Below are 14,368 nucleotides of genomic sequence, written 5' to 3' on the forward strand. Positions count from 1 at the left end.
TAGAGTGAATAATCTAACAACGGATTCCACCTCTGATGTTTTGGAGATCCGTGATTTCTCTGCTCCTATTTCGTATTGTGTTATGGACTGAGATTGAATACTGTTCGCTGTCTCCGTATCCTTCCTTAAATAGAGTAGAGAACAGACGACAAGATAGATAGGCACTGTCAAAAATTGAAATAAAACAGAAATATTTATCATAAAATGGCAAAATGTTGTTTAGAAGAAGCAATGTCATAAATTCATTTATGAACACCATACATTTATTGTTGACGAGGTAATTTTGAATGAAATTTGCCGAAAAATTCAAGTGCTGTATAAGAAATTGTTGAACGAGAGTTTTGGTTCTACGAGTTTTTTGGTCCTGTGAAAATACCCTTCAGTATGAGGTGATTACATAGTATTTTAAACGACATAACTTGAAAAATTATGAATATTGTGTAAAAAAAAAAAAAAAAAAGCGGGGAACAAAAAAGAGAGAAGACATCAAGATTCAATTCTAAACTTTATTTAGTGACAAACGAGATGACTTCAGTCAAAGGTCATAAATTCATAAATTCTGTTTGTTTTGAGGGACTCCGACCCTCAGCCATGAAGGGCAACTCTTATTTATAATTTTATGCAAAAAGTCTTTAAATAAAGCTTGAAAATTAAATATTTTCATGCAACAATTTTCATTATATCCCTCTCAATGTGCTTCAAGGTTCTTTGCACAACTCCATAAATCGCTTTTAATTTCATATCATGTTAATAAACATTGGTATATCTAAAAATGCTTTTTCGGGATAAAAATTTCTAGTTTTAATTAGACCTTTTTGAGAAGTTCAAAGAACCTTGAAACATGGTTTAAATGAAAATGCGAACATGCGCAAAAATGTCTCTTCCAAAATTGTGAATTTCATGCCCCCTAGATCGGGGGTTCTGGTGTTAGGGTTGGGCTCTATTGGCAACATAGTGAAAATACATTTTATTCTTTAAAAATTTTCTTTTCTGCTACTGGGTATTAAATAAACTTACCAAGTGCATGGTTATGTTGAATAAGACTGCTTCTTCTCAAATTGTGAATTTCGTGGCCCCTGGGTCAAGGGTGCTGGTGTTAGGGCTGGGCCAAATTGATAATGTAGTGAAAATACATTTCCTTCTTAAGAATCTTCTTCTAAGCTCTTGTGCATTAAAAAAAGAAATGACCAGGTACATGGTTTTGTTAAATAAGGCTGCCTCTTCGAAAATTGTGAATTTGCTGGCCTGCAGGGTCAGGGGTTCTGGTGTTAGGAATGGGCTCTATGATTATATAGTGAAATTGCATAAATCCTTTTAAAATCTTCTCCTCTACTCCTGGGTATTAAACCAATGAACTTTGTACATTGTTGAGATGAGGAAGGATTCTTCTTTTCAATTTGTGAATTTCAGGGCTCTTCAATCAAGGGTTCTGGTGTTAGGATGGGACTCTAATGATAATGTAGTGAAAATTCAGGAATTCCTTATTTTCTCCTTTGCTTCTGGATATTATGCCAATGATCTAAGTACATATTAGTGATGAAGAAAGCTTTCTTCCCAAAAATGATTTATTTCAGGGCCCCTGGGTCAGGGGGTACCGGGGATGTCTTAGTCTGAAATTAAATTAATGCTTTGAAATTTGCTCTTTTGTATTAATAAAGCATTTATGATGAAATAAAATTTAATTGATGATAAAATTTCCATAAATTTGAAATATATGGCCCAGGGTGAATGGTTTCTGTGGGGCAGGGTACACAATTGGTGGTTATAAACTAGAAATGTATTTTCTCTTTCTTACTCTGACCTACCTCTGGGTCTTAAGTAAGCAAACAAGCATGCTTAGTGTATAATTATGATAAACAATGGTGTCTCTTTCAAAATTGGGAATTCCATGACTTTTTGTTTAAATCACGACCAAAATTCATTTGAGTGTTAGCTGTAACATGACAATTGTGTGACCTTTAAGGCCCATGGCCCATGACCTCCCCCTCCCCAACTGCGCATTGTCTTCTTGCCCTAAGCATCAGACACAAATTCTCTTAACTATTTTGTATTTTTTTTTTAAATATGCAATTAGATAAATCAATTAAGGACCTAAGTTCGATGATCGGATGAAATCAGTTATTTACCAACCCATAACAGTTAAGCGTATATTAACTTTTAATTTGAGAACAAATTCAATGTTTGAGTCAATACTTTTTTAAATTTGATGTTAATTTTGAAATCTGAATAATTTGCACTCCATTAAAATACACTCAAACTTAATTATCTCGAACCTCATGGGATTGAGAAAAAACTTCGAGATAACCGAGGATTGGAGATTGGAGATATCGAAGTTTAAATATTGAAAACTAATTGACTCTCTAAAAATCTTCTTCACTGCTTCTGGGTATTAAACCAACGATGTATGTATATAAGCAATAATAAGAAATGATTTCTCTTCCAAAAGTTTTAATTTCATGGCCCCCGGGTCAGGAGTTGTGATGTTAAGGGGGGGGGGGGGGGCTCTAAGGATTGTATAATAAAAATGCATGAATTTTATGATAATCATTTTCACATGATGCTCACATGATGCTCAGGTACCCTATAAGGCTCGCTAGCCTCGTTACAAATAATTATCTTTTGTATAGGGAATTTTATTACCAATAGTCTCATTAAAAAATAATATGACCAAAATAATATGTAAATCAATACAATAAATGCATGAGATAAAAATAAATGCAATGCTAAGCATATATCATGACTAATTGCAATAAAAATAAAATATAAAAGAACATACACGAAAATGAAATAGAAAATACACATACTAAACATTCAGTCGTTTTGTACTTATGTTATAAAATTCCATTAAAACATAACCAAAAAACTCGTATATAAAACGACATATACAAACTTCACATCCAATCTTTTGAAGGATATTTTTGAATATAGATCACGAATATTAGTTGTAAATGATGTCTTTAATATACATGGTGTATAAATGACCATTACAACATATATGCTAAATCAAAATTATTAATTTCCAGTATGTCTATTCTATTCATATAATTACATTGACATCGCATAAATGAACGGAATAAAATATTCAACCCTCTTTGCATAAGCGTCAATTTTCATAAATAAACATTAAATTACTTATTCGACTTTTACATTTTTTAACTATAAAATAAAGCACACACACCACATTTTCATAGAAATAAAAGTCTTGTACAGTTTTGTTTCCCATTAACCCCCCCCCCCCAAAAAAAACAAAAAACAAAAAAAAAACAAAAAAAAAAAACCAACAAACAAACAAACAAAAGCAAGCTGAATGTACCACTGTACATCCATAATTGTCCATAATCTCAAAAAACTCTGAAAAATTATTGACCAAATACTCACACATCTCCATGTTACCGGAGCAACATCATTGATGTAAAACTATTTCACCATTTGTCCCTTGGGCATTTATGTCCATATTTTTTTCAATCAATAGTTTTACAATTTGAACATTGCATCCCCAGGATTCGTCATGTAACACTGTATTACTAGATTTGTCCCTGATATTTAATAGATGGGGACAATTCTTCACTAAGTAATATCACAAACATTTCCAACTTCTTTGAAGCAAGCTATATGTAAATTACTTTTACCAGCATTGTAAATGGCATTTATTTCCAATTCATTTTGGCGCATTCCAGAAAAGAAACTATTTCTAAACTTCCTCCGTTACAAGCTGAATGTAACACTGTCCATCCATTATTGTCCCTTATCTCCAGTAAATCTGAAAAATGATTGACCAAATACTCACACATCTCCATTTTACCAGAACGGCAGCAAAGATGTAGAATTGTTTCACCGTTTTTCCTTGGGATTTTTATGTCCATCTTATTCTCAATCAATAGTTTTACTATTTGAACATTGCCTCCCCAAGCTGCAGCATGCAACACTGTGTTGCTAGATTTGTCTTTGACGTCTAATAGATGGGGATAATTCTCAACTAAGTACTCACAAATTTCAAATTTCTCATTGACACAAGCTATATGCAGAATACTTCTACCATCATTTGACAAGGTATTAATGTCCATTCCTTTTTCTATAAGAAAAGACACAATTTCTACACTTCCTCCACAGCAGGCTGAGTGTAACGCTGTCCATCCCTCATTGTCCATTATCTCCAATAAATCTGAAAAATTATTGACTAAATACTCACACATCTCTATTTTACCCCAGAGGCAGCATTGATGTAAAATTGTTTCACCCTCTTCCTGTATGATATTTTTGTCCATCTTTTTCTCAATCAGTAGTTTTACTATTTGAACATTACTTCTCCAGGCTGCAGCATGCAACACTGTGTTACTAGATTTGTCTTTGACGTCTAATAGATGGGGATAATTCTCAACTAAATACTCACAAACTTCAAACTTCCCCTTAAGACAAGCTATATACAACATACTTTCACCATCATTTGTCAAGGCATTTAGATCCAATCCCTTTTCTATTAGAAAAGACACAGTTTCCACACTTCCTTCGTTACAAGCTAAATGTAACACTGTCCACCCCTTATTGTCCCTTATCTTCAATAACTCTGGAAAATTACTGACTAAATACTCACACATCTCCATTTTACCCCAGCGACAGCACTTATATAAAACTGTTTCACCATTTGTCCCTTGGGCATTGATATCCATGTTTTTCTCAATCAGAAGTTTTACTATTTGAACATTACCTCCGCAGGCTGCATCATGCAACACTGTGTTATAAGTTTTGTCCTTGACATTTAATAGATCGGGATTAATCTCAACTAAATATTCACAAACTTCATATTCTCCGTTGAGACAAGCTATATGAAGGATACTTCTACCATCATTTGACAAAGCATTAATTTCCATCCCTTTTTCTATAAGAAAAGACACAATTTCTACACTACCTCCCCAGCAGGCAGAATGTAACGCTGTCCATCCTCTATAATCTATGACAGATATTAAACCTGGATACCTATTTACAAGATACCTACACATTTCCTCTCTACCCGAAGCACAACACATGTGTAATACACTTATTCCCATATTTGTTGTACAATTAACATTTAATCCTTTACTTAATAGATACTTAAAAAGATCTACGTTGCCTCCTACAGCTGTGTAGTGGAGGACATTTGCCCCATCAATGTCATAGACATCCAGTAATTGCGGGTATCTGCCCAACAGATATTCACTCATATCAAAATGGCCATTTCTACATGCTCCGTGCAGAATAGTTTCACCTGATTTAGCCTTTCCATCAGCCTTTGGTTTTATGCTACTTGATATATGACATTCATTTTCATTTTCAAAGAGGTTCAAAATATATTCAAACATATCTATTTTCCCACTGAAAGCTGCCCAATACAAAACACTATTTCCTAGAAAATCTGTGTGTTCCTGGAGTAATGCAGGATACTTCTCAATAAGGAATTTTACCATGTTAAGCCTACCATTCTGACAAGCACAAGTAAGAACTGTGTGGCCATTGTCTCGATCTTTTTCATATGGATCACAGCCAAACTTTAACAGAAGGTTAAATGCATTTTTGTCCCCAGAACTTGCTGCGGATTGCAAGGCATTGCCACCTTGGCTGTCTTTTATATCTACAAGAAAGGGATATTTTGCCAGAACGTTTTCAATTAATTGTGTCTGCTGCATAAAACAAATTTCCTGAAGTAAGCTGTGGCTTAAACACCTCCAGACAGGATGTAAAGAAGAGGAAATTTGATGAAGATCAACAAACTCACAAACTCGGAGCAATAACTCTATATTGCCACTTTGTACAGCATAAAAACACGTTTGAAGATCACAATCCACATCCGATGACAAAATAAGATGAACAATATCGTGTTGATTTTTTGAGCAAGCAGCATTAAGTGATTTATATCTTGTTTTCTTGTCTGAACTCGGTAAGAGGTATTCAACCCATCGCTTATTCCCAGCCTTTGAAAAATGCACAATCACTGAATCCCCCCTGAAGTCATGACATGTTTTAAATTTCGAAGTGCATTGTTCAGTTTTTAATATATGCTCGTGGAAGTTTGAATCATTCCACAATTCCAGTGATGATATGGAGGAATACCCAATCACAGACCTTTCTGCAATAATATTTGCTATGCGACAGGCAACATATTTGAATAACCTTTGTCCTATAACAACTTGTGTGCTTTTTGGCTTTTTACATGTCGTCAGTGTCATAAGTAAGGACGAATGACACATTTGGATCATTTTTTCAGGATCAAAATAAAACAAGACAACAAAAAGAGATTCCTGTACTAAGCTATGGGAAAATTTGTAGGCATGTTCTATCGTGTCATAGATAATTAAAAATCCTTCAAAACAATTAATGCTGTCCTGAAAATCGTTAATAAATGAGTTTTGTAGACCTACAAATTGTAAAGAGGTGCGTTTCATATCCAAATCAAGGTAAGACTTATCCATCAATTCGACATCTACTTTTCCTCCACTCAGGAGAAGATAAACTAAAACTGCCGTTTTTGCCGTTCGACTTTTAATGATATTGTTCAGGTAGTTTCTTAAAAACATCATTGGATTTGGTAGAAAGGCAGACACATTTTGTTTAAAATCTGCATTGCTTCTTGCCAATTTACAACATTGTGGAAACCCTATAGATAATGGCATTTCATATACCGTATTGATAAGTTCTTTGTTATTTAAGTATTTTGATATATCATAATTTTCTGATAGTTGTATGATCTCTTCCTTGAGCAATGCATTTTCTTTGCCTGATAGGTCAACCATGGACGACTGGAAAAAAATCATCATCGCACTTTCTTTGTACATATTCCTGATAAATATCATTTCTCAGTGTAAATATCAGGCTATTTGATTTATTATCTACGCCACTCTCAATTAACACTTGTATCATCTCTGTCATAGATCTAAACTCCTGAACATCGTCGCTGTTCAAAGAAAACTCTCCAAATAAATTATCAATGAATGCCACTATACCATCCCTTGCTGATATGTTACCATACAAATCTGTTAATTTGTAAAGTTGAAGAGGAGATTTTCACTCATCCATCAATTCTTTAATTAACATCTTTGCGATTGTGGTTTTTCCAGTTTCGGGGTTTCCCTTGATGACAACATACCCGTTATTGTCCAACAGTTCCTTCGCTCTGTCAAACGCACGAGTTTTCACAAATAGATGGTCCATGGCTTCATAATGTTTTTGTATGGTTCTCTTGGTTGTTTCTGAAAGGAAATAATTGTTATCTCTAAGTTATACGGCCTTTCATGTCTATTGGATTTATATATTTTCAAGTAAAGAAATGAAGGAATAGAAAATGTACATTTTTAGTGTTTCTTCTGAGATCTTGACAAACCCTTCAAAAGGACTTATGAAAATATTGTATTAAATATGTAAAAAGAATATTTCAAACTTTATTTTTATGTGTTCTTTGAACATACAAATAAAATATGCAAATTGCAAAAAAAATATGATTTATTTAAAATATCTTTTTAATGCGCACTTATAATCAAAAAGTTATTTATGTTTTAATTTTCCTTATTTCAGAAACAGTCATCTAAGGAACAGTGTCTATCATAGGTGTTTTCAAATGAAAGAATTTTTTTTCAAAAAAAAAAAAAAAAACTTCGAAAATTTTGATATCTAAGTCTTTTGTAGTTTCCCATGAATAAAGAAATGAAGGAATAACGAAAAACATTCCCTTTAGGATGAGGCTTAAAGAGCTTGACAAACTATATCTAAATTTTCTTGCTGTAATCGTCTTCTTTAAACAACGATGTTAAGAATCAGATAATGCATTTCACATCAAAAAGCCGGAATATGAACGAATACATTCCAAAAATTTATTATCGAATCTCATACGTATTTATGTAGTAACTCGTAATGACTAGAAGTTGGTTTGCAAAACATTTCGTGTGATTCTTTGCGCTATGACGTCTGACTTCCAAATGAAATAACACAGAATTGAAGTAATTTTCTCTTCACATAATTCATATAAAGATATTTGCGTGTAAATATAAAAGTTAAACAAAATGCATTATTTAACAAACTGATGTAGATGTTTTAGAATTGTGAAATCATCTGGGATCATATTTATTATTTAATATCATGTTAGAAAATTCTCCTACCGATCTGTCTTGCAACTTTAGTATCTACAAATATAAAAACAATGAGGTAAGTATCGTTAAAAATGACTTAAAAGAAGTGATATTTAAACACTTTTTGTATTAAAAAAATAGTAAAAGCAGTGGAGAAGGATATGGAGATAACGAACAGTATTATCTCAAAGTCCATAAAACAATACAAAATAAGTGCAAATGTGGTGGCATCAGGTGCTATGGAGGTTGAGCATCCCCTGACCACCTTTCAAACCCGCCGTGTGCTCCTTGTCTCTCTCAGGAAATAAGAAACATATTCGTCAAATAATGACTAACAATTGGTATGAAAAAATAATGCATTTTCAATGATAAATTGTATTTGTTGAGAAGGTTATTTTATGACCAAGAACCTACGAAATAATGATCTTTAAACGAGACATATTCTTGTTTCATCAACTTGCTTGTCAATATTTACCTCTTTTTAGAAGAAGGATATGTAGATAACGAACAGTATTCAATCCTCAAAGTCCATAAAACAATACAAAATAAGTAAAAAAAAATACCCTATATCAGATGGGATCAGGTGCCGAAGTTATTTGCTCTTAATATTGAATAAACTGAGATTTATATAATTGCAGGTGATGAAGGTATATTGTCTGCATTAGTAAGGAAGTTACGATAGAAAAGTTAAAATATTTCTTCACATGTTTGGTTGTTAGATAACCATTAGCGTCTTTTGCAAGTAAAATATGCAAGTATGAAATAGAATATATTTTCGATAACCTAACATATATTGTATTCTGCAAAAGAAGTGCTCAAAACAATTTATAAAAATATCTGTGCGGTGTTGTCAAAAGCAATGGAATACATTTACGATTACTTATATCATATAGATATATATCATGTAGAAGTCATCACTTATTTGCCGTCTAATATCGATTATACTCTTCATTAGTAAAAAAAAAATTACACAATGGCATACTAGATTTCTAGTTTTCGATCGTCTTATTTAAATACTCAAATCTCAAAAAAGAGATATTTACCATGATGCACAAAACCTTTATAGATAATCTGCATTTTTTCTGAAAAACAAAACAAAACATGTTTTTCATAGAATTTATGCGTTTGATCATCGTTCGTAGTTTTTTATATTTGTTCTTAAAAAGATGATCTGACAGATATGTTTATCATGCATGCATGGAATCTATCCACAAATACCTTCGATATGTCCTAAGTAAGTACAAAAAGATGATATACATTAAGTATACGGTTACTTACTGGGAAGATCATCCACAGTGATATGAAGTTCTCTAATATCTCCAAGTAAGTCTATGTATTTCTTCTCTTGCTCTGGGTCCATGGAGCAGGATTTTATCTTGTTGACAGCATCCTGATAAACCGTGGTGGCTCCTAGGTGTCGCTCTAGCTCCACTACAATGTCCCGAATGTTCCGCCATTCCTGTCTAAATTCTGACTCGGACAGGGACAAATCAGCTGAATGTCCATAATACTTGTTTCTAATGAGGCGAATTCTTTCAATGTTGGCTGCCACGCTTCTGTCTCCGGGATTCGGAATCTCTCCCCAACCTTTGGAATGTGGTGCTATTTTACTTATATTTCTTAGAACTAAATACAATAACGATATGTCTAAGTCTGAATAATCACCACTGTATTGATTCGTTGCTTTGGGAAAAATTATCTCTGATTGAGTTTTATTGAGGGGATTTCTTTGTCCACGTGGAAGTTTATCTGTAAATTCTTTAACCTTTCTGGACAAATCAGATGGTAACACTTCTGTCTTTAGAATGTCACGTAACACATCAGTACATGGACCCAGTATAAGTCTCGCCAGTCGAGCAGTGTTTGTTGTTTCTGGTGCAGAGGTGTAACACTTGGATAAAGACATGATGCGGTTGGTGTCAATACGTTTGAGTCTTAGTCTAAGTGCTCTAACCTTGCCATTAAATGCCAAAAATCTGAAACTAAAATAAATCGTAAAACTAGTTGTAATGATTGGAAAATCTCGAGCTAATACAGGATGTGTTATGGAAAAGGGTATTATTAATATGTTTATTACATACTTAGTAATAAAATACAGCATACATTTAGATTAAGTTGACTAGAAAATAAGTAAATAATCATACATGGACTTCTTACATATATATATTTATGTACATTGACTATTGTTTCATACGATTTAGGTTTGTTTCTACTTTTATTTCATTTATTGAAACCAATTTGAAAATAAAGATTTGTAAATTCACTTATTTTCAAGATGACAGAAATATGAAATTACAAAAGAAATCACAATTTATCCTGTTTTATGGTTTAATTTACTAAGGGTGTGACATTGATCTGTATCAGTACCACCTTGCTTGTCGTAAAAGGCGACTAGATGGGGCTGTCCTTCGAATGAGACCGTATAAACCGAGGCCCTGTGTCACAGCAGGTGTGACAAGATAAAGATCCCTTCCTGCTCAAAGGCCATAAGCGCCGGGCATAGGCATTATTTTACATGGATCACAAATCAAAAGGATTTCTGAATTTCATTGCTTGAAATTTTTTGAGAGGGACATTAAACATTTTGTATACAATCAATTAAAAAATCATTTTTTTATAATTGTGCACACACAAACGCTTGACATTTGTGTACGATTACTTTTGTGATTTATAGGTTCTTTAGAATTATATTTTAAGAAAACAATTTCTGCTCTTTTTGAGTGTCATCCTGTTATTTAATAATGTGTCGAAGTTATTTTTATTTTACCTACGAAATATTTTGAAATTTGTTCAAATTTTTCCTTCACAAGCTCGCTGCATTTCGGTAAAAGAACGCTGCACGGTTTCCACGAAATTTTACACGGTTTACACGAAACTTTCACTTTTGCACGAAAGGCTGCACGGTTTACACGAAAGGCTGCACGAAACGCTTTTACACGTTTCTCACACGCATTGTACACGATTTATCGCACGTTTTGCCTCGGTTTTTGGATTTTCTACTTTCACTTGAAATATCGTATGGACATTAGGAACGGTTCTATCATTAATTAAATGGAAATCTACTTTCAGAACGCCTCATTTAGCAGCTGTTTAAATTAAATATCAGTACACTAGTATCATATAAACCAATAGATATATTTAATACTCTTACAGTTGTAATTCATAATAAATAATTGTCATTTTGTATTTATTTATTTATCTAAATTTTAAAAACGAAATACCGGTATCAAAAATGACTGCTAAATGAAATACAATTTTTATATATTAGCCATTCATTACAATGTATCTTCTGTTTATTTCACTGTTTACGGCTATAAATTCGGATTTACAAATAAAAGATGAAATCCGCTTATAAATAAGTTGTAACTATTAAATATTTATATAACTATTTTATTTCAAAACAATAAAACCCAGTGCCAAGTATTTTTCATGATTTGTATTAGATTATGCCGTAAATCTTAGCAATTTCATGTACATATAGGAAAACAGGTTTATCAGTGGTGCCATGCCATTCGGTCCCGTGATCGTTGTTGTTTACTGACCAAGGATCACAAAAGGCAGAAAGAAGAACCAAAATTTTTTTAAAGGATGGGGGCGCACACATTAAACAAAGGATTTACAAACAGAATATAAGCATTTAGTGAAACTAACATTACATTGAAAATTACACTAAGCAAAGATTGTAAGTATAATATGAAAAGAAGATTTTAAAAGGTTTCAATATATTCCTATTAAAATTTCATCCATTTATTTGGCCCAAAAATACCAACACATTATTTTACAAATTTGGTGATTTAAAAGGTATGGTTTTTGAGAAGAAAATGACACGTTGTTTTAAAATTTTCTTTCACGTACTTTAAATGTTAAGACAAGAGCGGAGTCCCGATATTTTTGCTTTTTAAAAATTGAAAAAAGTAATAAAGATTTTTCCTATATATTCATTGTGAAAAAATATTTAAGCCCCACCATACCCCCATGGGTCATATATTGAATTCAATGCCCTTAAAATTGTTGTACCTGAGGATGATTCCACTATAATTTGTCACATTTCCCAGTGGAAGGAGAAGATTTTTTAAAATATGCCATTATTTTTTATTTTAATTCATGTTTTTTTTACTCCAAAAATTCAAAAGCATAAATAATTCAATTTGAAAAACCTAAATCCCATTTACCCATCTATACATTTGTAATAAAATGACTTCCGAATTGGCCCAGTGGATTCTTGCAAGAAGATGAAAATGTGAAAAGTTTACACAAAAGTCGACGTTTTTCACACGCAACAACGACAGACGACGGACAAATTTTGATCAGAAAAGCTTACTTGAGCCTGCGGATCAGGTGAGCTAAAAATGTGACGTCACATTTTCAAACACAAGCCTCTGGGATTTCTACGGACTATGATGTATGCCCATTACAGATATCCATATTAGTTCATTTGCTGTTTGTCTGTCTACCGGTATTTTTATTCTTGAGAATATATTCAAAATAGCCTTCCTAATATCCTTTGATGAATGGGGAAGCATGAATTATGTGTATCGGTCATCGTCAAAATAAAATATAGGTTGACGCAATTATTCCCCTTCACATTAGTATTACGGATCTAATATGTACCAGGGTTGTCCAAAAAGTTCGTTGACAATGACGTTCTATGTCATTTTAACCTTGGTCCGTGCCCACTATCTGCGACCTTGATTGAAAAACTCTGATTTTTGCAAAAATATCATGTTCCATCCATAAAAATTAAATCATTCTGATTTGTTTTTTCATTACAAATATTTTGATATACAAAAGATTTATATAGAACCATTTATATCCACAAAAACGTCATTGTCCACGAACTTTCTGGACAACCCTCGTATAAAGTTCATTGCAAATACTTTGATCGTGTTTGCTCTGCTCCTGTTTTGTATTATTTTGTGGACTTTGATATCGAATATTGTTCGTTATCTCCATATCCTTCCTGAAAAGGTTTTAAAAATGATCAGTTGCTATTTTTTATCGACTTAGTTCATTCGCAGCCCTGATTTGAAAAAAAAAAACGACCTCCCGATAATGGAGAGAGGGCTCTACTTACTAAGCCACCGTGATGGCTGAACGGAAAAACGTACAATTGTAATGCGTTTTATGATTATTATTAACATTAAATTGTAATATATACTCACCATACAATAAAATGCTCACAATCCTCATTATTCGTATTTTTAACGTGCACTAATCAAATGTATGAAGCATAGTGTTCATTTCTGTATACAGCTCATATTGTGAATGTACGACTACAATTAAAACAATATTTATATTACAAAATGTATATAAAACTTAATTTTACTCATTTCTTTGTGTGGAAAAATATATAATGATGTTAACGTACTTCCTTGTTTTATTTTTTAATTCATTTTGTACATGAGTGGATGAAAACACAAAATCCTTATCACAATTAGAAAAGTGAAGTAAATTTCCTGGTCATATCCTTGAATCTCTTGATCTTTTAAATATCGTCAAATGAGGGTATGTTTAATTATTTCATAGGTCATACAATTGTAAATGTAAAATAGCATTGCTCCATTCAACACCAAATAACATGAACACTTAATTCATAAAATAAAATACATGTAAACAATCATAGTCATAAATTTGAATTATCGTGGTATGATTTAAAAAAACAACGATTTTCTGTCTATAAAAATTTTCACGTTAAAAATGTATTCGTTTAATCGTCCATCTAATATTCATTATAAGTTTGCAGTGAAATCCTTGAGGAGTACAAAGAGAATGGTTAGTTTTACTTGTGCATGGTGCTGATTCAAATTCATAATAAAAAATAATTCTAAATCAATATAATAAAAAAAATAACTGTTAAATGTAACGTAACTCTTCAAAAAAAGTCAAAACACCCCTGCTCGAGATGGTCAAATATCATACATGTACAATATTTGCAAGGAAAAACGAAAAAAAAAAATCAGTACAAATATTTATGTCAAAATGAAAGAAATAAGTTACGATTTTCTTTTTTTAGCGTTAGATCATTTTTACTTTATATTTGCTCTTAACTAACACTCTCTAGTACTTAACAATTTTAATTAATTCATGTATTATTTTAAGCATTTCTATCCATTATTGATCAATCTCACAAATGCGGTAAATAAATTGATTAAGAACAGAACAAAAACAGATTCATAAAAACTTGATAGAAATTTGATCAAGTGTAGACAGGTCACTTCCTCTGTAGGCACAATAAAAGAATCATATTGATGAGTGCTCTGTTCAATTTAACGCAT

The 14,368-nt window shown here is 32.4% G+C and overlaps 2 protein-coding genes across 2 annotated transcripts; both read right to left on the reverse strand.

Annotated features, from left to right (window-relative positions):
- Positions 1 to 3,647: 3,647 nt before the first annotated feature.
- On the reverse strand, positions 3,648 to 5,660 carry LOC134267883 (serine/threonine-protein phosphatase 6 regulatory ankyrin repeat subunit A-like). Its single transcript, XM_062750091.1, has one exon. The coding sequence runs from the start codon at positions 5,658 to 5,660 to the stop codon at positions 3,648 to 3,650; it is 2,013 nt and encodes a 670-aa protein (XP_062606075.1).
- Positions 5,661 to 7,035: 1,375 nt separating this feature from the next.
- On the reverse strand, positions 7,036 to 13,356 carry LOC134267886 (uncharacterized). Its single transcript, XM_062750093.1, has 3 exons — positions 13,256 to 13,356; positions 9,372 to 10,075; positions 7,036 to 7,220 (listed from the first exon to the last, which is right to left on the reverse strand). Exons 2-3 carry the CDS (start codon positions 9,997 to 9,999, stop codon positions 7,036 to 7,038), a joined length of 813 nt encoding a protein of 270 aa, XP_062606077.1. The 5' UTR covers positions 10,000 to 10,075; positions 13,256 to 13,356.
- Positions 13,357 to 14,368: the final 1,012 nt, after the last annotated feature.

This window comes from Saccostrea cucullata, unplaced genomic scaffold, assembly GCF_032062105.1.
Source record: "Saccostrea cucullata isolate Sc308-1 unplaced genomic scaffold, CSIRO_AGI_Scuc_v1 ctg16506, whole genome shotgun sequence".
Lineage (NCBI taxonomy): Eukaryota > Metazoa > Mollusca > Bivalvia > Ostreida > Ostreidae > Saccostrea > Saccostrea cuccullata.